This window comes from Ovis canadensis, chromosome 11 (genome assembly GCF_042477335.2).
Source record: "Ovis canadensis isolate MfBH-ARS-UI-01 breed Bighorn chromosome 11, ARS-UI_OviCan_v2, whole genome shotgun sequence".
NCBI classification, from domain to species: domain Eukaryota; kingdom Metazoa; phylum Chordata; class Mammalia; order Artiodactyla; family Bovidae; genus Ovis; species Ovis canadensis.
Genome location: NC_091255.1, coordinates 69,825,445 through 69,849,843, shown reverse-complemented (window position 1 = coordinate 69,849,843; position 24,399 = coordinate 69,825,445). Strand labels below are relative to the sequence as shown.

General features: G+C 49.7%; 1 protein-coding gene across 1 annotated transcript in view; it reads left to right on the top strand.

Annotated features, from left to right (window-relative positions):
• GNA13 (G protein subunit alpha 13) overlaps positions 1-17,494 on the top strand; it is a 33,455-nt gene extending 15,961 nt beyond the window's left edge. Inside the window, exons 3-4 of the mRNA XM_069542352.1 lie at positions 10,578-10,628; positions 12,000-17,494. Coding sequence (XP_069398453.1) covers positions 10,578-10,628; positions 12,000-12,572 — 624 coding nt within the window. The 3' untranslated portion in view covers positions 12,573-17,494. The remainder of the gene's footprint in view (positions 1-10,577; positions 10,629-11,999) is intronic.
• The last annotated feature ends 6,905 nt before the right edge of the window (positions 17,495-24,399 follow it).

Here is a 24,399-nt window from a genome sequence, read left to right as displayed (position 1 = left end):
AGGAATACTGTTATAAACTAAGATCATTAGCTTTAAGTCATTTGGGTGATAAGTCTAATTAGAAAACCTGATATTAAAAGATTGTATTTGTGAGCAGTGGCAAGAAAGTGTCAGTTTATAAAGTAAAGCGCTAACTTCTTTCCCAAAGTCTTATTACTAGTTGTGTGTACCACTTTGTTTTTCTAGCTTATATGCAAGAGAAAGCTGAAGCTGTTTAAATTAGAGGTATTCTTTCGAAAATTCTGCTTAGGTTCTTATAACCTAGCTTATACAGAGGTATTTAATTTGAAAAAAATGTTTGGGTGCTTTTTAATATGACCGACTAATTTTGGCTCTTTTGAGTGGTGCACATAGAAGATGCTCATGGGATATTTGTAAGCGCATTCAGCTGGACTCCACTTAACTTAGACCTATCCACGGAGCAAGGGAAGAGTCCTTGTATTTCTTTGAATGTAAATAAACACAGTCTTTCTCCCTGTGAACCACGCACCAGGCGTGAGTGGTGGCACTTTGAAGGATACTTTGGCGGTGAAGGTGAGGCAGCCGCCCTTACCAAACTCGTGCTGTGCATCACTGCAGTGCCCGGCGATGTTTTCTCCAGAGAAAAATGAATAAAGTCATTAAAAAAAAAAGAGTCGGTCATCTCGAAGATAAGGAGCAGTAAAGTGGGTCCTTTGTGGAGACCAGGCAGAAGGAGCTGTCTGGAAGGGCAGGGGAAGGAAGGAAGTGAGCTGCGGGAGGTGGGAGCCAGGCACAGGAGCGCACCATGCCCACTGGCGCGGGGAGCTCGCCAGCCTCAGCACCGCCTCTTTCTTCAAAATAAAAACTATGGGGGAGACACCCTGGGGCCCATCCAGCAAGAAGTATTGCCTCCTGCCTTTACTACCAGCCACACCCTTAGACTGGAATGAGAAGTCCCGACTCATTGACCAGCTTTAACCTCAAACGCTTCCATTTTGTTCCTTGTTTATGTTTGGCATTTGACTCTTGCTGTAAACCTTATGGATAAGCAAATGCCAGGTGGAGAGGCTTATGCTGCACAGAGTCTATTCATAGACTATTTAAAGTCTCCTCTAAAGTCTATTTAGATGTGGCTTCACCAGGATATTTGCAGGGCTGAAATTACCAGTGTATACAAATATGAATTACTGATTTAAAAAAAAACCTTCTAGGTCACTTTTAAAGGCAAGTCAATAAGTTTCCTATTGAGTAGATGTTCTTTGAACAGACATATGGTGAAGCCTGCTAAATGAGTATTCAGGAAACATGTCTACCTGGCCTAGTTTGAGGATTGTAAGACGGATGGAAAGTAAAGGCGCGTTATAGGTGTACAGAAACACCTTCCAATGACAGGCGGGGCACCACCGCCTGGCAGGCCAGCTCACAGCTGGGATCAGTGTAAGAAGGAAAGAGCTTTGTCATTTTCTCTCACCTCTTGATTCTGTTTCCTCTTTGAAATACTCCAGACTTGGCGGGTGGAAGGGCTTGAACTGCACAGCAGGCGTGAGAGCCGCTGCGCCGCTGGGCTTGGCTGTTGGGGGCGCAGGCCTCTGCTTTGTAGTTCACTGCTCCTCAGGACGCATGCGCTGTCACGGTGCTTGCCTCGTGGCCGCTCTCTACGTAAAGAAGAGCTGGATGTTGACTCGCGTTACCTCATTGTTTTCAGAATCACGCATATGCTTAGATCTCAGAGGAAAACTTCTCACTGCTTAATTATCCTGATGATTCAGGTTTTCTTTGAATTCTAGTATTTCTTGTACTACCATATTTACTCATAAAAACTATTAAGTAGTGCTAGTCTCATAACTGGGGCTTCGCTGGAGGCTCAGTGGTAAACAGTCCACCTCCCAAAGCAGGAGACGAAGGTTTGATCCTTGGGTCAGGAAGATCCCCTGAAGAAGGAAATGGCAACCCACTCCAGTATTCTTCCCTGGGAAATTGCATGAACAGAGGAGCCTGGTGGTCTACAGCCTGTGGGGTTGCAAAGAGGCATACTTGGTGACTAAAGAGCAACAGCAGTCTCGTAACTAGAAGGGCGTCAACACATTAAAATGGGATGCTTCCATTAAGAAGCACTTACATTTTTCTAATTGACTTTCAGTTCAGTTCAGTCACTCAGTCGTGTCCGACTCTTTGCGACCCCATGAATCGCAGCACGCCCGGCCTCCCTGTCCATCACCATCTCCCAGAGTTCACTCAGACTCACGTCCATCGAGTTAGTGATGCCATCCAGCCATCTCATCCTCGGTCGTCCCCTTCTCCTCCTGCCCCCAATCCCTCCCAGCATCAGAGTCTTTTCCAGTGAGTCAACTCTTCTCATGAGGTGGCCAAAGTACTGGAGTTTCAGCTTTAGCATCATTCCTTCCAAAGAAATCCCAGGGCTGATCTTCAGAATGGACTGGTTGGATCTCCTTGCAGTCCAAGGGACTCTCAAGAGTCTTCTCCAACACCGCAGTTCAAAAGCATCAATTCTTCGGCTCTCAGCCTTCTTCACAGTCCAACTCTCACATCCATACATGACCACAGGAAAAACCACAGCCTTGACTAGACAGACCTTAGTCGGCAAAGTAATGTCTCTGCTTTTGAATATGCTGTCTAGGTTGGTCATAACTTTTCTTCCAAGCAGTAAGCGTAAGAATTGACTTTATTCACAGTGAATTTTCTACCATTTATGAGACATACCTAATCAGCCTGCAGTTAGTTCTAGACATTTTACAAGATTAAGCATTTTAGTAACAAGCTAAAATCCGCTGCAGTACTTACAGTTCACATTTGATTGAATTTTATCAGCTCTTTTCTTTCTAAAGTGTAATTTTTACCAGTTTACCTGGTAAAAAGATAGACTGCTCTTGAACAGATTGCTTTGGTTTATTTACCTGTCATGCTAAGTTCAGGTGTGTGTTGAAGAAGCAAATTAATTTTATAACAAATTGAGGTTTTCAGTTCCTTAGGGCCCTGCTGCTAAAATATTCGTAGCAGTTCTGATAGTTGTTCTTGTCTGCGCTTTTTTAGCTGCTTACTTGATTACAGCTGTAGCACCAGTTTCATTGACTTGTAACCACGGGAGGCTCTGGGAGCTTACCTTTGAAGGCTGTGGGCTGTGTGGGACGTTTGAAAACGGGCTCTCGGGGCACGGAGAGGAAAGTGGCCGGAGCTGCAGTAACACAGGCAGTAAAGCGCCTCTGAGCCACCGCGCCAGTCTTCAGAAAGAGAGCTCTGCTCGCGGGCTTAGTTCCGTCTTCAGGTCACAGTTCAGATACGGCAAAGGAAGGCCTGATGCTTTTCCTGTGAAACCTAGTGCAACTCAAGTAAATGTTGCTTGAAATCTACTTTGGTCATAAGATAAAGCTAAATAAGTTTCTAATATAGATTCTTAATATTCTTGGCATTTTCACAAAGCTTTTTAAAAACCCTAGCTGGTTTGGTATCAGTCACTCAGTCGTGTCCGACTCTTTGCGACCCCATGAGTCGCAGCACGACAGGCCTCCCTGTCCATCACCATCTCCCTGAGTTCACTCAGACTCACGTCCATCAAGTCCGTGATGCCATCCAGCCATCTCATCCTCTGTCATCCCCCTTCTCCTCCTGCCCCCAATCCCTCCCAGCATCAGAGTCTTTTCCAATGAGTCAACTCTTTGTATGATGTGGCCAAAGTACTGGAGTTTCAGCTTCAGCATCATTCCTTCCAGAGAACACCCAGGGCTGATCTCCTTCAGAGTGGACTGGTTGTATCTCCTTGCAGTCCAAGGGACGCTCAAGAGTCTTCTTCAACACCACAGTTCAAAAGCATCAATTCTTCAGAGCTCAGCCTTCTTCACAGTCCAACTCTCACATCCATACATGACCACAGGAAAAACCATAGCCTTGACTAGACGGACCTTTGTTGGCAAATCGGTATCAAAAGATAAAATTAATATGAGGGACTTCCTGGTGGTCCAGTAGTTAAGACTGCGCTCCCAGTGCAGGGGCCTGGGTTCGATCCCTGGTGGGGGAACTAGATTCCAGAGCCTGCATGTTAAGATCCAACATATCTAAATGAATAAATAAAAATAATTTTTTAAAAAGAAGATAATATGAAATCCAGTTTTGAATAAAATATTCAATATGTCCAGACCTGAACTGATACTGGCATTGGCTCCTCAGAATCACTTCTTGTGGGACTTGTTAAAATTTTGATTTGGTGGAACTGTGCTAGGCCTAGGGAATCTTTGTTGTTAAGGAGGACCCTCTTCAAAAATTCCTGTCACAGGCTCAATGGTATGATATTTTAGCCTTCACATGCCAAAGGACAAAATCAAGGGCATTTTGTAGGTATTTGTGTTAACAAAGAGAGAATTCAAACTTCCACAGCCTTTTTATTGAAGAAATCCGTAATAGTAAGTTGCACACCGTGTTTCTTAGTGCAGGTTTACTGATGAGAGTTAGAGTCTTCTGGAAGGGAACAGCGTGTTGCTTACGGGAGGCCTCTGCTGTCGCCAGAATCAGGGGCGGGTGCTCACCGTTTGTGTGGATCTGGAGCGAGGCCGCGCATCCCACCCACGGACGGTGGTGCGGTCGGGCCTGTGGTCCTAGCAGGAGAGACCCGGGAGAGTTCCGTGGGATCCTCTCCGTGTCTGCCTCTGGGCATGGCCTTTACGTTGCAGCTTTGCTGTCGCCATAGCTGAGTGGATTTTGAAGTATGGATGCATTTTTTTTAACACTTGCATTTTGGTCTGAAAGATGTTGCTAGAACTATGTTTTATTTTAGAAATATCCGTCTGCTGTATGTTTGCATGAAATGGAGGCCCACTGTTTTAACTTGACAGCAGAGAACATGTTTTAAGTGGTTGGACATTGCTTGTAATTCCAGGAATGCTGATTGTCAGTGATTTTTGCATGCATGTGCGTGCTCAGTCATGTCTGACTCTCTGTGACCCCAGGGACTGTAGCCCGCCAGGCTCCTCTGTCCGTGGGATTTTCCAGGCAAGAGTACTGGAGTGGGATGCCATTTTCTTCTCCAAGGGATCTTCCCCACCCAGGGATTGAACCCTCATCTCCTGCATTGGTGGGTGGATTCTTCACCACTGAACCACCTGGGAAGCCCCTACCTACATAATGTATTTTGCCTTTAGGTTTGGATTGAACTTACTGGGAAGTGTAGTCAAGTCTTACCCAAAGCTGATTTTGAAAAGCCGTTCATTGTTCTGTTTTAGTGGTTGAAGGTGGGTTCTTGTTGTAGAAAAAATTGGTTTCATCCATTAGTTCAAAAATCTCACTGAAAATTTACATCTGCTGAGACATGGGACTGGTGTAATAGGGCAGGTCAGCGTACTCAGCTTTTCTTGGTGACCCAGCTTGTGGGCCTGGTGACAGTCCCATCCGTGAGAGTGGATTAAATCTTTCCTTAACAGCGCTGGTTCTGTAAGACAGTGTAGACCTCAGGTGTTGCCTGCAGAGTCCGTGCTGGTGAAGAGTCGGGGGGTGGTTTAGTCGCTCAGTGGTCTCTGACTGTTGTGACCCACGGACTGCAGCCCTCTGGGCTCCTCTGTCCGAGGGATTCTCCAGACAAGAACACTGGAGTGGGTTGCCATTCCCTTCTCCAGGGGAATCTTCCCGAAGAAGCTGGTGTGACCGTTTCCACAGTCTGAAGTGGCCTTTCCTGCCCCACGCCCTTGGCCGCTGGCGGTCGCGCCGCAGGCTGCGCCCTCTGGCCCGCAGCTCGTCCGCGCAGACGGCTCGCTCGGGCTCCGTCGTCGGGCGGTTCGCGCTTGGCGCCGACCCCTTGAGGAAACCAGCGCTGGGCGGTGCGGGCCGTGCTCCCGCGGCAACCGGAGGCCCGCCGGCCCTCAGCTGCAGCGCCGTTTCCCTTTTTGCCTGGTGGGAAGAAGTCCTGTGATGCGCTGTTCCGCGTAACCTGTCGGCGCTCCTGCCTGGCTCTCCGCGCGGCGGCGTTCCGTTCCGAGGGCTCGCTCTGGCGCCGTGGTGCCCGGCGCCGTCCGCCCGCGGTGCGTGTGGCGCCCGCGCCCACTGGCTCTGCCCGCGGAGACGGCGTTCCTGACGCGGGCCCGCTGCCCAGGGGCGACGTCGAGGCGGCTGCTCGCGCAGGCTCGGCCCGCGCGCTGCGCGAGCTGTGGCCGACGGGCTGGCCTCCGCGTCGGCGCGGCGCGGGCCCGCGGGCCTCACCCGTCGGCTCCGGGGGCGCCGTCAGGCCCGGCCTCGCCAGCAGCGGAGCCTGTCGTGTGAGGAGCGCCGCGGCCCGGCCGCCCTGCCCCGGGGGCGCCGAGCCGGCCGCCGGGGGGAGCTCGCCGCCGGCTTTCGGACAGAGAGAAGCCCTAGGGGGTGGCCTCAAACGTCGTAGATGTGAACAGTCGTCCACGGAACCGGCTTTTCTTTGGAAGTTGAGGAAGTTGTCTTCAGTGATACAGCGCACACCGAGGCGAGTGAAGACGGCGCCTCAGTCATAACCGAAGAAGAGCGAGTCCCGAGCCCCGCGCCGTCAGCCCCCCGCGGACGGAGCAGCGCGCGCGGCGAGTCCCCGCGGAGGCGCCCGCTCCAGGCGTCGCGGGCCGCGGGGGCGGGAGAGCAGGCCTTCCCTTTAAAGCAGCCGCGCAAACTGAAGCCGCCGCTCGGGCACAAGTTCGGTGACTATCCGCGGGACCAGGGGACTTCCTCGCTTTACCGACCGTTAGATGGAGGCTCAGCGGAGTTGAGGGGCTTGCCAGCTCGCTCAGCGCTGAGGAGAGGCCTCGAATCAAAGGTGACGTGAGACGGGGAAGACTCCGATCACCTCGGAAGTGGTCCGGGCACAGGACTGCGGGGGTCGGCCGGTTCTTCACGGGTGGTTCCCGAGCCTGGGGGAGCCGAGGGCCCGCGGGGCGTGCTGGGGGCGGCGTGGGGCCTGCGCTCTCCCCGGGGCGCTCGCCCAGACAGAGGCTCCTGAGAACAGGGTGCCGCCGCTCCTTTCCCGTGTCCTTCGTGGTTCCGTGGCGAGTAACACACATTTTATATGTATCTTAAGAAATGTTTGTTTGTTGAGCTGCTCCGGATCTTAGTTGCCCGTTTGAACTTTGGTTTCGGCATGAGAGCTCGAGTTCCCTGACCAGGGATCAAACCCGGCCCCTGCCGAGGGAGCGCGGAGTCTCAGCCACGGACCACCGGCGAGGTCCTTCTTTATCTTTTAATTTGTTTTGTTTTGATTTTGATGTTGCAAAAATAGATTTTTCTCTGTTGTTTCCCCAGTGGAGGTCTTTAAAGCTCCTGTAGGGAATTTCTCGAGTTAGCAAATTCAGAAGAGTGTTCACCCTCTGTAGCTTGTGTGTGCACACCGCACGTGTGTGTTTAAACTTGTATTGTCTCAGGGCAGGTTTGGGGGAAAACTTCATGCCTTAACAGCCAGCGGCCTCCATTATCACCACACCACGTGCAGTGAAAGGTCATTGAGGTTATTAAGATTATCATTCCTACTTGCAGTCATATCACCTGTGATACAAAAGATAAGTTAACATCACTTTTCTTGACTGAGGAGTTATTTTAAACCAAAACATGTTTTTCATAGGAATACTATTTTAAAGCATTTCTTGTCCTTGAATAGATACTGGCCAAATGTTAGGGGAGAAGGCAAAAGGCACCTTATTTAGGACTTAAAATGTTAGTGATAATCCGCACACTGAAATGTGTGAAAATGAATTAAAACGTTTTTATTTAGATTTTGAACACTGTTGAGTGCACAAAGGGCTTTGTAGATGATACTGATGCAACTGTCTGCAGTGGAAGTTGAAACTTGTTAACGGACCATGTGCGTGTTTGTATAATTTCATCACGTGATTTTGGTGAGGTTATGAGTTCCCAATAAACAAAGGCACATTCTGAGACCTCCCCCCTCTTAGGGAATGCAGTTAAATCAGGAAGTTTCAGTGAAATTTAAAATATTTCTTTGTGTTTGTATAATAATACCAAGAGGAGACCAAATGGGGGTGATTTTCCTGTTTTGAGAAGAGAATATAGTCACTCAGAACTGCCAAGTTACCTTGTCCACATTTTAAAACACAAAAACCAAAACCTGTGTACTGCAGAGTTAATCTTACCATGAACCCCCAAGTCCACATTTATTAACGGAAGTAGGAATTTTCTGGATTACGGGTAGATACTGCGTGCTGTGTGATCGCCGTCGTGTTTTGCAGCGAAACACTTGAGTAGTTTCACCCAGGAGGAGAAGTCAAGACCGCAGAGTCCTGTGGCAGCTCAGGTCGGCTCTGCTGCCGCGGGCGTGCTGGGGCCAAGCTCACAGGGGGCCTGTGGCCCGTCGCTTTGTAATCATCTGCCTCAGTTTAGCAGTTAAGTGTTAGTCATCCCCGACTCGCTTCAACCCCACAGACTGTAGCCCGCCAGGCTCCTGTCACGGGATTCTCCAGACAGTGAGACCCGAGTGGGTAGCCATTTTCTGCTCCAAGGGATCTTCTCGACTCAGGGATTGAACCTGGGTCTCCCGCATTGCAGTTCTCCAGGTGTGGTCCCTGGGCCACAGGGATTCCAGAAAGCCTTTAAAAGGAGGCTTCACGTTCTGCACTCTTTGTGGTGTCCCTGGAATGTCCTCTCCCGTCGCCGGGTGGACGCACGCCAACAGCCCCGAGCGGCATGGCTGCCGCTGCTGGAGCCTCTGCGCAGGGTGAGCCCCAGACACGCCACTCAGCGTCCTCAGCTGGAAACACGCACCAGTGAACCAGTGAAGTCGCTCAGTCATGTCCAACTCTCTGCAACCCCATGAACTATAGCCTGCCAGGCTCCTCTGTCCACAGAATTCTCCAGGCAAGAGCACTGGAGTGAGTTGCCATTTCCTTCTCCAGGGGATCTTCCTGACCCAGGGATCGAACCCAAGTCTCCCGCATTGCAGGCAGATGCTTTCCTGTCTGAGCCTCCAGGGAAGCCCCAAGGAAAACACCCACCAGGCTCCCCTAAGACTGTCCTTGACCGAGCAGTAAAGACTGTTTCAGATCTCCACGGGAAGAGCTCTGGACAGACCAGTCTCTGGGAAGCGCCTTGGTGACTGGCCGTGTTGTGTCCGAGTTCACTGTATTTTTCATGGAACACCATTTTTCCTTGATATAGGCAACCAACTTACTCACACTTGGGCATTTGATGCGCCTTTTTTTTTTTTTTTTAAGAAAATGAAATTATTAGCCCACCAATTTGAGGAAAATAAGTTTGTTGACACTGATAAAACTTGAGCTTTCAACTACAAATCAGAATTTAGGAAAGCTTGCGTCTGCTTGCCACCGTGAGCTTGTCGACTTCCCGAGCCATAAGGCTTGTTATGAGAGTGTGATGGCAGTGAATGTGATTTTCTCTATGTTATGTCTTGTACACTTGATGCCTGCTATATTCCAGGGCTTGATGCTACAAAATTGTTGGGGGGGTAAAAGACCCATTCCAAGTACAAAGTAGGCTTTTAGTAAGCTGTCATTTGTCAAATTCTGGTGTAGAAACAAAAATACCTACAATTGCAGAGGCTATTAAGATACTCCGTTTCCGGTGGCCAGACCTGCTTAACTGGCTGCAGCTGAAGTCCCCTGTGGTGACAGGGCGGGTGTAGGAGCAGTCGAATGTCTCACTGTCTTTACTAAGTTTGCGTGAATGAGTTTATTATTGGTATTTTTGAATGAATTAATGAGTAAAATATTTGTTAAGCTGCCTCATTTTACTTTCTAACATGGTATTATAGCTGTAATCCACTTAAACAAAGTCTCTTTGGGGTCCTAAAAAATCTTAACTGTGTAAAGGGAATCCAGAGACTAAAATTTTGAGATCTGCAAGCTTTAAGGCCTCATGACTCAGAGTGTGGCCCCAGAAGTCACCTGATTGCAGAAACTGCCTACAGACAAGACCTCCCGCCGACTGTTCTGCATCAGGGAGGTACTGCCTTCTGGAGCCAGACCTGGGGAGCAGCTTCCGGCAGACAAGCGCGGGGCTGCAGAGACCCAGCGGGGGCTGAGCCCACAGCCTTCTCTGCATGGGTGCTCCCCACTCACCTGTCTGTCTGCTGTTCAAGGATTTCCTTGAGGAAGGTGTTCCCATACGCTTGAGGTGTCTAACACTGCCTGAAATCTAGGAGCAGTGTGATCCTAGAGAGTGTAGGCACTGGGGCTCAGGGCTCGGGGGCGTCTGTCTGGGCTCGCCTGTCCCTTCAGCGGTCCCTGCCTCATCCACGCTTTGCTCCTGTCTCAGAAGACGACCAGCTTGAGATGGGAGGCACAAACAAGTCACCCCACTGGGACTGCAGTCACACGTTCATCTCGAAAGCAGCTTGCACCTTTCTCTCAGGTCTTCCCTGGGCACTTGCAGCTGCGTGGGGATGCCTACGTGGAGTCCTCTTTGGGGGGTGGTTGCAGGGGATGCTCGTGCAGAGACTGAGAGACTCCAGGGCTTTGGCGGAGGCCGGCATTTCATACGCGTTTAGTGGGGTCAGCTGCTCCGTCTGAAGTTGGTGACTAAACAGAGTATGTTTGGATTAAGTGTACAACCAGACAGTTTAACATAAACTGTTGTAGCAAAGTCTTCCATTTCTCAGAGCTAATAACGATTTATTTTCTTCTTGTTTTCAGGGTGAATCTGTAAAATATTTCCTGGATAACTTGGATAAGCTCGGAGAACCAGTAAGTTTTCAGGCAGTGTTTATGTTTACTGTCGTTAGAAAGTAGTAGCCAGGATGAGGAAATTTGGAGAAATTGTGCACTGAGCTATTTCCGTTTTCCTCGTGGCTGTATTCGGATTGTTCCTGCTTCATTTTTCCCTCCCTCTCCTCTCCCGACCGCTGCCATTTCCACGAGGAATGCCCTGCCTACGGTTTCATGAAAGTAAAACCCTTTACAGAAAGAACTTTAGGCTCGAAAAGAAGACGGCACAAGAGCAAGTCCGCGCGCAGGCTTTGCTCTTCTGTAAGCGGAGGCAGAACACAGTGCCCACTGAGCTCAGAACTTTCCGGCAGCAGTTTTCCCATTCGGGACCCCCGTCTGCAGGGTGGGAGGGTAGGAAGCTGGATTCTCGAGGCTGTGACGCGGGCGAGTCACCCTTGCCGAGGGAGCCACCGGCTGGACTGTCCGGCGGTGCATCCCCCGTGGCCCCGAGCGGCAGGGGCTGGCGCTGGCTGCTCTCCACACCGGGCTCAGGCAGAGGCCTCCCTGGAGGAGGCGTCACGCTGCTCAGAAGGCCCCTGAGGGCTGCTGCCCTGGTGCCTCGCCAGTCCTGACCCTCCTTGTTTAACCCTGAACGTAAATCGGAAGGAGAGCAGGATGAGCCCTGTTGTGGGTAGGAAGCAGCCCCGTATCCAGCTGTGTGGAGAAGGACCTCCTTTTGCTCTCGCAGGACACGCCTTGCATTTTCCCTTGTATGTTGCTCAACGGCACTTGTCCCCCCTGCACTCGGGACGTGTCTCCCCAGGCGCGGGTGTCCTCTGGGCGGTCTCTGTAGGCCCCTGTGTTTGTCTCTTTTGTCTGCTCCATCCACATAAGTGAGACTGTGTGTGAAGACCTACCTCACCGACACTCTTCCATCAGGTTAGATTGTAGTCAGCCTTAAAAAAAAGTTAGGTACCAGCCAAGTGGAGAGAAGCTTTGGTGGATAAACTCAGCTTTTGAGAGTTATTTCGTGGTTTCCAACTGGCCTGTTCTGACTTGGCCTTTCCATGCAGCCTTCCTTGAGCACACTGCTCATGGCCCCTCCTCTGCTTTAAGGCTCCACTGCTTGCGTTACAGTTGTTGATTCACGTGAGGTTGGCTGGTCTTTCCCCCTCTGTCCTTGAAGGCAGGGACCCTGTGTCTTGGTTCTGAAGAGCTGAGTTCTTGCTGCTTAGCGACAGGGCCTGGCGCCTCGTCGACACTCAGCAAATGCCCTGCAGCCTGCCAGACTCCGCTGCCCTCCACTGTCTCCCAAGTTCGCTCAGAGTCATGTGCAGACCAGTTAATGGCACACTCCACTTTCTCATTATTCCTGAATCGCTGAGCAGGAAACACTTTCCTTTTTTCCAGGAGTACATTCCCTCCCAGCAAGACATCCTGCTCGCCAGAAGGCCCACCAAAGGCATCCATGAGTACGACTTTGAAATCAAGAACGTGCCTTTCAAAATGGTCGACGTGGGCGGCCAGCGGTCAGAGCGGAAGCGCTGGTTCGAGTGCTTCGACAGCGTGACGTCCATACTGTTCCTCGTCTCCTCCAGCGAGTTTGACCAGGTGCTCATGGAGGACCGCCTGACCAACCGCCTGACCGAGTCGCTGAACATTTTTGAAACCATCGTCAATAACCGGGTTTTCAGCAATGTCTCCATAATTCTCTTCTTGAACAAGACAGATTTGCTTGAGGAGAAAGTGCAAATTGTGAGCATCAAAGACTATTTCCTAGAGTTTGAAGGGGACCCCCACTGCTTAAGAGACGTCCAGAAATTCCTGGTGGAGTGCTTCCGCAGCAAGCGCCGGGACCAGCAGCAGAAGCCCCTGTACCACCACTTCACCACCGCCATCAACACCGAGAACATCCGCCTGGTGTTCCGCGACGTCAAGGACACCATCCTGCACGACAACCTCAAGCAGCTGATGCTCCAGTGACGCCCCAAGGGCCCGCCGCCTTCCCGCCTTCCTGTTTTCTGTTCGTTTTATTTTTAAAATAGAAGTTTACAGCAGGAATTAGAACAGTCTTGATTCTGGGTTTAACTCCTTGGAAATCTCAGTCCTCTTCCGGCGACTCTGGCCCCTGGCGGAGGGCTGCCCTCGGCCGACGCCCGTGGGCGCAGCTCCGGCCTCCGTGGACGGGCCCTCCTCCCGCCAGGCCTCAGACACGCTGTCCTTCCGGCTTTGACCCTTCCCCTTCTCAAACAGTGCTCCTGTGGTGCCAAGCATGGCAGGCGCCCTTAGCGCCGCAGGGCGAGCCCGAGGCCGAGCGCGCAGGCCCTGGACCGCGCGGGGCGCCGCGGTCGCCGCATGTGGCAGCTGCGCCTGTGCCCAGCCTCGGTGGGCTGGTGGGGAAGGAGGGCCGCTGGGGAAGTTTGCTCTGAGCAGCGGCGGTCCGTAGACCTCCCCGGCTTCGGCCTTCACGTTCTTCTGATTGCTCGTGTCCCCAGCAGTTCTGAGTTTTCTGTGGCTCCTGAAGGCAGTGCTCGGCGTGTGTCTCAGTTCACATAAGGGTGTCTCCTCTGGCGCGGGTGGAAGCTCCCGTGTGGTTCAGGGTGCACAGGCGCGTGCCGTTCCCAGTGTTTTGATCAGAAGCCAAAAGAGTGGAGGGCAGGCTGCCTTTCCCATACTGAGACCTGTCCTCCAGGTGCCATGCAGGAAACACTGGCCGTCGCAGCAGCTAGGAAGCGCAGCCTGGCAGCAGAGCTTTCTGAGTAAACCCAGCCCTTCCTGAGGAGAGTTCGTGTTACTCTCAGACTTTGAGCCCCCGGCTCAGACACGGCAGGTCCCACAGTGGGAATCCCTGTCGCACCATCATGGACGTGGTTCGTTCACGCTCCTTCTGTTCCCGTCAGCTCCAGAGGGCAGCATTTAGGAGGGGTTTTGGGTTTTTTGGAGCTTGCCAAGGGCAATGTTTTCCTGTCAGACTGTCCAGGAAGCCGTTGCTTGAGGTTCTCGTTCCTTCTCGGTGTGTCTCTTCGGAGGCTGTATGTGTTGGCAGCACTGTTGTTCGTGGAATTCCAGCTCTCCTGAGGTGCGTTTGGAAGGTTCAAGGATTCTCTCAAGAATGAGGAGTCGTGTTCAGTTCCTGCTGAAAGATGGTTACGTGTGACCTCCCCCACCACGCCCCCAATTAGAACGCACCCCAGGGAGCTCTGCCGTTAACAGACGCACCCTCTGAGCGCCTCAGAGTGGCTGGGTTTCGGCATTAAGAGGCCCGCCCTGTGGGTTATGTGTGGTGTTGCAGTCGGGTAGAGGAACAGGTGTACAAGGTGAGTTTGGAGAGTCTGGTGGTTTTTCTCCCTTTCCTGAAAACTGTGATTGACTGTGACACCTGCCCCTTCACTGCACAGCTGACTGTGTTCTCAGGTGTTTATAGGCGAGCAGTCCTTGAAAGGCTGGTCAGAGTTCTGGATCCCCCAGCCCTCCCCGGTCGGGCTCTGGGTCTGTGTCGTGGGTGGGTTAGGCTAGGACTCTGCTGGGACCTGACCAGCGCTTGTCGGGCGCCTGACTTTCCTCGCATTTGAAGCTCCTCCATCGCTGCCCCCATAGCTGCCTGTGTGTCCGTGTCCTGGTGATGCTGTGCTGCTGACGTGAGCCCCGCCCTGTGACACAGGCGTCCATGGAGCAGGGCTCGCGCGTGTCTGAGCTCTGTGTCCAGTGCTGCTCACTAAACACAAGTGTGTTGTTTAACCTGCAGAGTGAACCATTTCAGGGCACAGCACGTGTGTGTTACACGGAGACTTGGGTGGAGATCTGTGCGTCAGTTTATCAGGAGGTGGTGTTTCACTCCAGTGAGGGCTAAAGTCAGTTCCGGGTGTGTGCAGTGAGGAGGGATGGTCTCAATCAGGTCCTTGTTCAGATCTCTGATACAAGCCGCACACACTGCCCAGCAAAGCAGAAGTCCCCATTTTGACCACCACAGTCAGATGTTAGAGCACCAAAGAAATGGCATACTATTCTGAGCATTTGAGATTCCTTTCCTGATGGGTGTGGAGTCTCAGAGTCAACTTTCTTTTAAAGTAAAACCTTGAGTATATTCTGAGGCAGTAAATTACTCATACAGGCTTGCTGGTTCAGTCTGAAGGCTTTAGTCACATGTTTTATGTACTGTATATTTAAACCATGTGAAAGAGTCCTGTACCTGTATCATGAAAACCAGATCTGTTTAAAATACACTGTGTGAAGGGGAGATGGAGATTCGGGGCCAAGCTGCCAGGGTGCCTGCTCCCCCACCCCAGTCTCTAAAAATGTAATTTGAATTTAAAATTCTCCACTGTATTTAACTTTCTAAGTCTTCATGGTTACACTTTGGAGTAAACTGTGCCTAATTCTCCATTACATTCTGTTCTTAGGTCTGAACGTCTTGTTTAATTCTTAAGAAATGTCACACAAGTGTCTTCATTGACCTTGAAGAACCTTACAGTATACAGAGTTGCCTTATAAAGCAAAGAACACCTCAAATTTTGCTTTTTTTTTCTTAAATAGGGAAGAGTTTTTGTCAGATATTTTTTCTGAAGATCCAAATAATTTAAAGGCATGCCTCTGCCACTTAAATATTATTTTTAACAACCCACATCATTGCTTGCTGCCAAGTGCTGTATTAAAATGGAATCTTTAGTTGTGTTGTCTGGAACGGGCACCTGATAGCTGGGGCACAAGAGCAGCCGAAGAAGGTGTCACGGAAGCCGCACCACGAGTCCGCCACACGCCGAAGGTCCTCTGGTTAGGCTCTGGTGAGGTTGCCGAGGGAAGTCCTTGTTCAGTGGTTAGTATAAAGCAGGAAGTCAGATTCCCCCACCCCAGGAGTGATTAGAAGTGTTGATTTACATGCACAGAAATCATGGGGTCCATAATTGTTTGTAAGCAGAAATGAGTAAATCTTAACTTCCAGCATCTGCCCAAATACTTGTATTTATGCTTTTGGTAGGATGTTATTTTCAGCATTAGTACAAATATCCGGTTATGCCTTATTTATATGAAGAATAAAGTTACCAAGTCATGTTCTGCAATGTTCTGAAATTCAAATCACTGTGAGAGAAACCCTCAAATTGGTGCTTTCATTATATAATGAGACATTGCGGCAAAGCCCCAAACCAAGCCATCTGAAACAAGATTCTCTCCTTGCAATCTGTAGAAGTGTTACTTCTGTACATGTATTGAGAAGGCTGCGAATCAGTGTTAACTCTCCATTTCCTGTTTGAACCCGTGAAATCATGCCTGTAAATCTCAGTCACGTTTGTAATAATCTCCCTAATAAACCTAGAGAAAGCCACTCCGTTACCTTTTTATTTCTTTTAATGAAAGAAAGTTTTAGTTGAGGGATCAAAAGCACAGCTTCTGCATGTCTTTTTTTTTTTTTTTTCCAGTTGAAAATCTGGCTTTATCTGTCTTTCGCATCATTTCAGCATGCAGAGTTACGTTACTCACAGGGGGTCTGTCCACAGGTCTGTGCTGCTGGACTAAACGTGCTGCTTTTTCCTCCCTTCGTTCTTGTGATAGGATCCAGACTGGCTTTTCAGTGTAGTAAACACGAGGAAGGGAGGGAGTGTGTGAGTGAGTCTCCACGTTCCAGATAAACAGGAAGCATTCCCATTATTTTATGGTACGAGGTTAGGGCTTCATAAGTTTATAGAGAGTAAAAAGTGAAGTGAAGTTGCTCAGTCGTGTCCGACTCTTTGCAACCCCATGGACCGAGGAGCCTGGTACCTCAGTCCATGGGATTTTCCAGGCAAGAGTACTGGAGTGGGGTGCCATTTCCTTCTCCAGGGGATCTTCCCGACCCAGGGATGGAACCCGGGTCTCCTGCATCGGAGGCAGACGCTTTACCGTCTGAGCCCCCAGGGAAGCCCAGTAGATAGTAAAGTCAAGTCTAAACCTGGACACTTGTAATCAAGTTGAACTTCGTGGGTTTTTCAGACACCATCAGCTTGCTGCTGGCCTTAGCAGATGAGTGACTGTTCACAGAGCTTGCAGTACACACTAGCGTTCTTCTGTCTGTACTTGAATGTAGTTAGCATGAAGAGCTCATCCTCGCAGCGTCTAGGTCTAAGCGTCTGATTTCCAATGGCAGGGCTTACATGGAACAAAAAATGTCAGTGGTAGGGCAGTGATTGCTGGGTTGGCCAGAGGTTTTGCGACCTTTCCGAAATGGCATCAGCTCTGATAGTGATGAAGGTTGCAGATGGACGGAAGCAGGGCCCCAGGAGGCAGTGCGATGGTCGTCCGAGAGTCTCCTGATAGAAGGATGCACCTTACGCAGCCTCTGATCTGGGCTTTCTCTGGAAATCCTGTCTGTAGCACTTCTTGCCACAGTTAAGTGTTGTGTTCATCCTCAGTCATGCCTGTTGAGGGGTTAATTCCTGGAAAGGACCTGTAACTGCAGCAGACTATACCGTTTACCCTTTCTTTACCTCTTACTTGAAAGTAGAATTGCAAAATGTTGAAATGGCTTTTCCCTGCTACTCCAGCGTGGTGGAGCTCATTTACCACAGAAGCCTTATCAAAAAGTCTTATTTTGTAACAACCTGGTAGATACTGTACCTAACAACATGATTTGTATTAGCTCTGTATCAAAGTATTCGCGGCTTCAGATTTTTTAACATCTCTCTGTTTGTAACTCCGAGAACTGAGCACATCATCTGGTCATTGTTGTACATTTTTTTTTCTGTCAGTGTTTTAGGATTGGCAATAAATTATCTCTACAGGAGGTCTGAAAATGGAAAGAATGACTTGATAAAATGAATTCCTAGCCATCAAGGCTTTTTAGTTTTGTACATATTTTGCAAAAATTTTGCCTCTTGCTATTAATATTTGCTTTGTAAAAATTACTGACGTTTAATAAACATTTATAAACTGTTCCATACTATGATGTTATTTAAACTAACTCTTTGATTCATGTCAAGAGTAAAGCAGATACTTAACGTCTGAAAGAAGCTCCACCCAGTAGCTGGAACCTCAGAAATCTTGCTTCTGGCAGATCTCTGGTGAAACTCTGACTTAAGTTAGTCAGTAAATGTTTCCTCACTGAAGAAGGGATGTGGACTTCAAGGAAGTTCCCACACACTCGTTTTGCTGTGGCAGCCGGGAGCAGGAAACGCCGCCTTTTCTCTCTGCTGCTCTTAGAATCTCTGAAGTTGTGCACAGGTGTCTGAGCTCACAGTTTGCCCTTCTGCAGGTCTAACACTGTTAGGTCTTTTGAAGCTGAAATGGCGTTTTAAGAGCAAACTGATAGGATACCACTCCTTTTATTGTTTCAAGGAACACTATAATTTACCGAAAAATTGCAAAAAGAGCAGTTTCCTAAAACTCCGCACTGTGGGTGATAGTTTTCCCCGGGTAACATCTTGAACTGTCCTGGTTGATGTCATCTTGCGTTACACGCATGTCCCATCATAGTGCATGTGTTAAAATTAATGAACCAGTGTTGATACTTTATTCTTAACTAAACCTGTACTTCATTCAGATCTTGGTTTTTCCCTGCTGCCCCTTTCTGTTCGGAGTCCGTCCACCCAGGACACCATCTTAGGATGATGTGCCCTGTCTGTCTGGGCTCCTCTGGGCCGTCACAGCCTCGCAGACCCCCCTCACTCTGGTGGCCTCGGCGGTTTGAGGAGGGATGCTGGCCGGCGTTGAGTCGGCCGTCCCTCTTTCGGGAGCAGCCTGGTGTCCTCCTCGTGATTAGACGGGGCTCTGTGTCCGGGACCTCAGAGGTGAAGTCGCGCTCGTGCAGGGACGCCAGTCGTCCTTTCGCTTTGCAGCTTCAGCTCAATTAGAAGTCGTTTGTCGATGACTGGGTCTGTGTACTCCTCTCCTTAACTGCTGCTGCAGGATTTTTGTTCCCCGGAGCAGAGTAAAGGGGCTTTTCCTACCATGGGGACTGCAGATCAGGTGTGAACTGCAATTCGTGGTGATGGCTGTAATCCAGGGCTCGTTGGTTCCAGGCGTTTCTGGCAAAAATTGTGCCCAAGGACTCAATATTTACTGTGTGATTTCCCTGATAACCGCAAGGAAAATTGAGAAAAATCTGGAGGTACTTCCAAATCTACAAATACCTACCAATCTGTAGGCTGCAAACAGGCTTTCTTTGTGAAATTTAAGATCTTTTAAAATTGAAACTAAACTCACTTGTGCATTTGAATTGCCCAAAGCAAACCCAGAGGTCTTAAAAAAAAAAAAGAAAATCCCACAACCTTTCTTCTTCTGTTGTTGGAACAAGAGAATGATCATTTGTCAATAGAGACGGCTAAAAACCTGTTGTCCAGGAGAGTGCTGGGCACCGTGGACATGGCTGATTGGCAGTCACGTCGCCATGGCAAAATGGCCTGCTCCGCAGCCCAGAATGTGGGTTTCTGAAAGAGAAAAGAGACTTCTGTCCCTTGAGAATGCAGGAAACTCGCAGTTGGGTTAAACCAGAAGTTTGTTTGGGTGACAGGAAATTTGGCAAACCCTGGAAAAAACAAAAAGGCTTGGGCACTGTTTTAAAAGCCATACTATTTAACTTTCCCTTGGGAGTGAGTGGGGCCCCTGGCAGACAGAGCTGCAGCTGGAGCAAGGAGGGGCAGAAACACTGCCACGACCCCCCGAGCGTCCTTATCTTCACACCCACCACGACGACGAGAGGCTCCCGCGGGGCTCCATCCGAGGGCACCTCGGGGCAGAGGCCCCAGGGAGGCAGGAGGCTGTTCCCACCAGGATGAGCGACTATGCGCAGTGTTGCTTGGTCTCCTCCCCATGAAGTTACATGAAAGGAAGACAAGCAGGGAAGCCTCTCTAAGAGTTGATTGTTTTGTCAGCCGACTTCACGGCCACTTTAGATTTGGGCTGGACTTCCCGCCCGTCAAACGTGGGAGAAGGGAGAGAGCAAACTCCTAAGATGCTACGAGGCCCGACACTGTCGACCTCGGGAGAGGAGCGGTGTGCGTGCTCTCTTCTGTTCTCCGTGGAAAATCCCAGTTCTTGTCAGCTTTGTGAGAATTCACTCGCTGGTTTCGTTTTACGCCAGAGTGAGTCCACTGAAACGATCTTGAGAAAGAGACCATCACAGCACCCAGGCTCTGCAGACAGGAAAGTGTGTGGTGTCCAGGCCGTCCCTGCATTTCTGTAGTGGGTGGTAGTTCTGGGGGACGATGCAATGAGTCAGTGTCACAGAGGGTGAGGGTCTTCTCAGGTGGTCCAGCAGGGACGATGCCACACTGCCAATGCAGGGGGCGTGGGTTCCATCTCTGGTCGGGGAACTAGAGCTGGCGTGCCACCACGAAGATCCTGCACGCCACAGCTAAGACCCAGCATGGGCAAATAAATATATACATTTTTGAAAGAGGGGTGGCTGCCCGGTTTCACGGCAATAATGACCCTCGGTGTGGCACACGTGCCCTAGATGCGCCCCTTTCTTTACTCGTCGACACTCTGTTCTGCGCTGTGCTGGGTCTTTGCTGCTGCGGTGAGTGAGGACTACTCTCTGGAGGTGGAGCACGGGCTCTGGAGCACAGGAGCACTCTGTGGAGCACTCTCCGGAGCACTTCACAGATCAGAAGTCAAGCCTGTGTCTCCTGCTTGGGCAGGCAAGCTCTTTACCTCTGAGCCACCGGGGAAGCCCCAGCACAGCCCTTTCTAAAGCACAGGAAACAACTGCTCAAACCTCCGCCCAACATTCAAGGCATCAACCTCCCTCTCCAGCCAGCCTGCCCCTCCTGCTTCCTTCATTCCAGCTGAACCACGCGGCTGTTTGCTGGACGCCTCTCCCCTGGTTCTCTCTGCTACAGGCAAAATCCTGCTAAGGGCTTCCCTTGTAGCTCAGCGGTTAAGAATTCACCAGGCCTTGCAGGAGACGTGGGTTCCACCCCTCGGTCGAATTTATGCTCTTGAACTGTGATGCTGGAGAAGACTCTTGAGAGTCCCTTGGACAGCGAGGAGAGCCAACCAATCCATCCTAAAGGAAATCCACTCTGAATATTCATTGGAAGGACTGATGCTGAAGCTGAAGCTCCAATACTTTGGCCACCTGATGCAAAGAGCTGACTCACTGGAAAGACCCTGATGCTGGGGAAGATTGAAGGCAGGAAGAAAAGGGGACAACAGAGGATGAGGTGGTTGGATGGCATCACCGACTCAACGGACAAGAATTTGAGCAAGCTCTGGGAGACAGTCAGTGATAGACGAGCCTGGCGTGCTGCAGTCCATGGCATCACAAAGAGTTGGACATGACTTACGACTGAACAACAGCAAATCTCACACACTCTTTGAGGCTGCAAGAGAGGGAGACGGCAGGACAGCTTCCACCCCAGGCTGCAGCTGTCTCAGGGCAGTTCCTGTGGAGCCGCTGACGTCCACACTGAGCTCTTCTGCTCGGTGGTGATGCGAACCCAACATTATTACATGCATGCTTTCACGGTGCACCCGTCTGACATGTCTGACTCCCCAAGAGGCACAACACAGGGTCCCCTTCTTAGAAGACTTGCTGCCCCGTTGGGACGGAGACTGAGGGGAACCAGCCTGAGGGGTGAAGAGAGCTCAGCCCGCCCTTGGGGACAAGCGGCCCGTCAGTGGATGGCCGCTAACTTAGAGTGGCCTGGTTAGACTGACTGTCAGGGGATAAGGAGCTCGAGCTCCAGGGCTCCCATGTTCTTTGCTACTCCCAGATTCTTGAAAGCCTTCTGGAATATTCCGACTTGCAACAAAAATAGTCCATAGTGTAATATAGGATTTTGGTCTATAATACAAAATTCCTATGATAAGGTCTTCAAGTTTTCCTGAAAAAAAAAAAAAAACAACAGGATTTTTTTTTGGGAAAATTATAACTACATGTCTCTGAAGACTCTAGGGGTAACTCAACAGATTTTTGGAAAATTTATCATCACTGCCCCCCACCACCAGGGTGTTGTCATGTTTTCCTGCCCTCTTTTCCTCATGGAGAATGTCCTTGTAATAGGCCACAGATATTCCAGTGTGTTGTCTTTCTGAGGTGCTGAAAGTTAGGTTCTGAGGTCCTCAAAAACTCACTGGAGCATTCAGGTATATGAAAGTCAGATTCACTCATTGTCTGGTCATTATCTCAGTTCAACCTGCAGTAAAAAGTACTCTAGTAGGAACTGAAGTCCGTACAGCCACTGTGGAAAGCAGTATGGAGGTTCCTCGTAAAACTAAAAATGATTCAGCCAGCCCACTCCTGGGCCTGTATCTAGAGAAAACTATGATTCAAAAAGATACGTGTATCCCAGTGTTCATAACAGCACTGTTTACAATTGCCAGGACGTGGAAACAACCAAAAGATGCGTCGACAGAGGAAAGGCTAAGAAGTCTGGCCCATAGACACAGTGGGGCATCACTCTGCCATAAAAGAGACCGAAAGGATGCCATTTGCAGCAACGTGGACGGACCGAGAGATGAGCATAATGAATGAACCGAGTCAGACAGAGACAAGCACCATGATATCACTTACATGTGGAATCCAGAATATTACAGATGAACCCACCTAGGAAGCAGGAACAGACTGACACTTGTGGTGGCCAAGGGGGAGGGGCTGGGGGCTTCGGGAAGCGATGGAACGGGAGATTGGGGTTAGCAGATGTAAGCTCCTGTATTTATTAATACAGTGGATAGACTACAAGGTCTTACTGTATAGCATAGGAAAGTACATTCAATATCCTAGATTAAACCATAATGGAAAAGAACATTTTTAATATGTGTACATGCATGCTAAGTCCCTGCAGTCATACCTGACTCTTTGTAACCCCATGGACTGTAGCCCACCAGGCTCCTCTGTCCATGGGGTTTCCCAGGCGAGAATACTGGAGTGGGTTGCCATTTCCTCCTCCAGGGGATCTTCCCGACCCAGGGATGGAACCCAGGTCTCCCGCATTGCAGGCAGATTGTTTACCACTGAGCCACCAGGGAAGCCTGTGATGAGAATCCAGGAGCTCCTGGGAATCTTCTCTCCAACGCCTCTTGGTGAAGCTCTGTCTGTTGTTCAGCCGCCAAGTCGCGTCCGGCTCTTCGCAGCCCGTGGGCTGCAGCACTGCACTCTCTCACCCTTCACCGTCTCCCGGAGCTTTGCTCAAACTCTCGTCCATCGAGTCGGTGATGCCATCCAGCCATCTCATCCTCTGTCGCCCCCTTCTCTTCCTGCCCTCAGTGTTTCCCAGCATCAGGGTCTTTTCCAGTAATCTGGCTTTCCACATCAGGTGGCCAAAGTATTGGAGCTTCAGCGTCAGTCCTTGCAGTGAATATTATATTCTCGATATAAGACCAAAAACTTTTGGTTTAAAAAAAATCACCCCAATTTTACTATTCTACACAACCACTAAAAATAAATTCAGTATTTCTGTCTAGTCCATTTTCTGTATATATGATTCATTAACATGTCATTAGCTTAAGTCCCAGTGATAATTAAATAGCTGTTTATTTCACCTTGTGCTTGCCTGTATCTTTCTACTTCGACTTCTTGCCAAAGCTAGTGGGGCGAACTGTTCTTACAGAAGCAACTATGGGACTTCCCTAGTGGCCAGTGGTTAGGAGTCCTCCTGTGAATGTGGGGGACTTGGGGTCTCTCTCTGGTCCGGGAAGATCCCATATGTCTCGGAGCAGCTGAGCCCGTGCACCACAATGACTGACCCGGCACTCTGGAGCCCGGGAACCATAGCTCCTGAAGCCCGGCCGCCTGGGGCCTGCGCTGCATACGGAGAGGCTGCCGCCTTGAGAGGCCCGTGCACACACCCAGAGAGCAGCTCCGAGAGAGCCCTGTGCAGCAGTGAGGCCCAGAGCAGACAAAACAACTTAAATTAAATAAGTAATACAATTATTTAAAAGAGAAACGATGATTAAATTTCTGTTCACATGCCTACTTTGTGTTCAACTTTCTGCAAATCAGATGATTTCTGAGTCCGGGCATTTGCTTCTGAAATCATCCTATGTTCTCATAAATCCCACATCTCTATGGCCTTCCAGGTTTTCCTGAGCATCCAACCTCAGATTCTTTGTGGTACCGTTGAGCAGAACTCTTTAGAACTGACCCTGCATTCCATGTTATCGCTGGTATTCTGAAAAACATTCTCGCTTTCCGTTCGCTATCTCTAGATCTGATAGTAAATAATTTTTCACCCATTTAACAATGAAAAATAATGACTTTTTAAATTTACTTATTTATAATTGAAGGGTCATCGCTTTACAGAATTTTGTTGTTATCTGCCAAATGTCAACGTGAATCAGCCATAGGTACACATATATTTATACCGATGCATATACATTTTATTTCAACGTCATAAAATTAAATGTCAGTATCGTTTCATCGCTCTTCTGTTGGTTTGGGGGCTTCTTGTGGTGGTGAGTTCACGTGCCCAGCAGCAGGGGTGTGTCCAAGGAGGTCCTCATGGTTGTTTAGAGAAACCAGCTCTAAACTGAGAGCAGAGCTCAGAAGGGTGCTTAGTTACCAAGCTTGGGTTTTTATTCACTGGCGACTTGATACTTGTCTCTGGCACAGTAACCAAGATCTTTGTAGCAATGCCCAAATAAGAATTTGAGCTCTCAAAAAGCACATGAAAAGATGCTCAAAATCACTTAACCGTCAGGGAAATGCAAATCAAAACCACAAATGAGAACCACTTCACACTTACTAGGATGGCTGCTGCTAAGTTGCTTCCGTTGTGTCCGACTCTGCGACCCCATAGATGGCAGCCCATCAGGCTCCTCTGTCTATGGGATTCTCCAGGCAAGAATACTAGAGTGGGTTGCCATTTCCATCTCCATACTAGGATGGCTAGAATTTTTA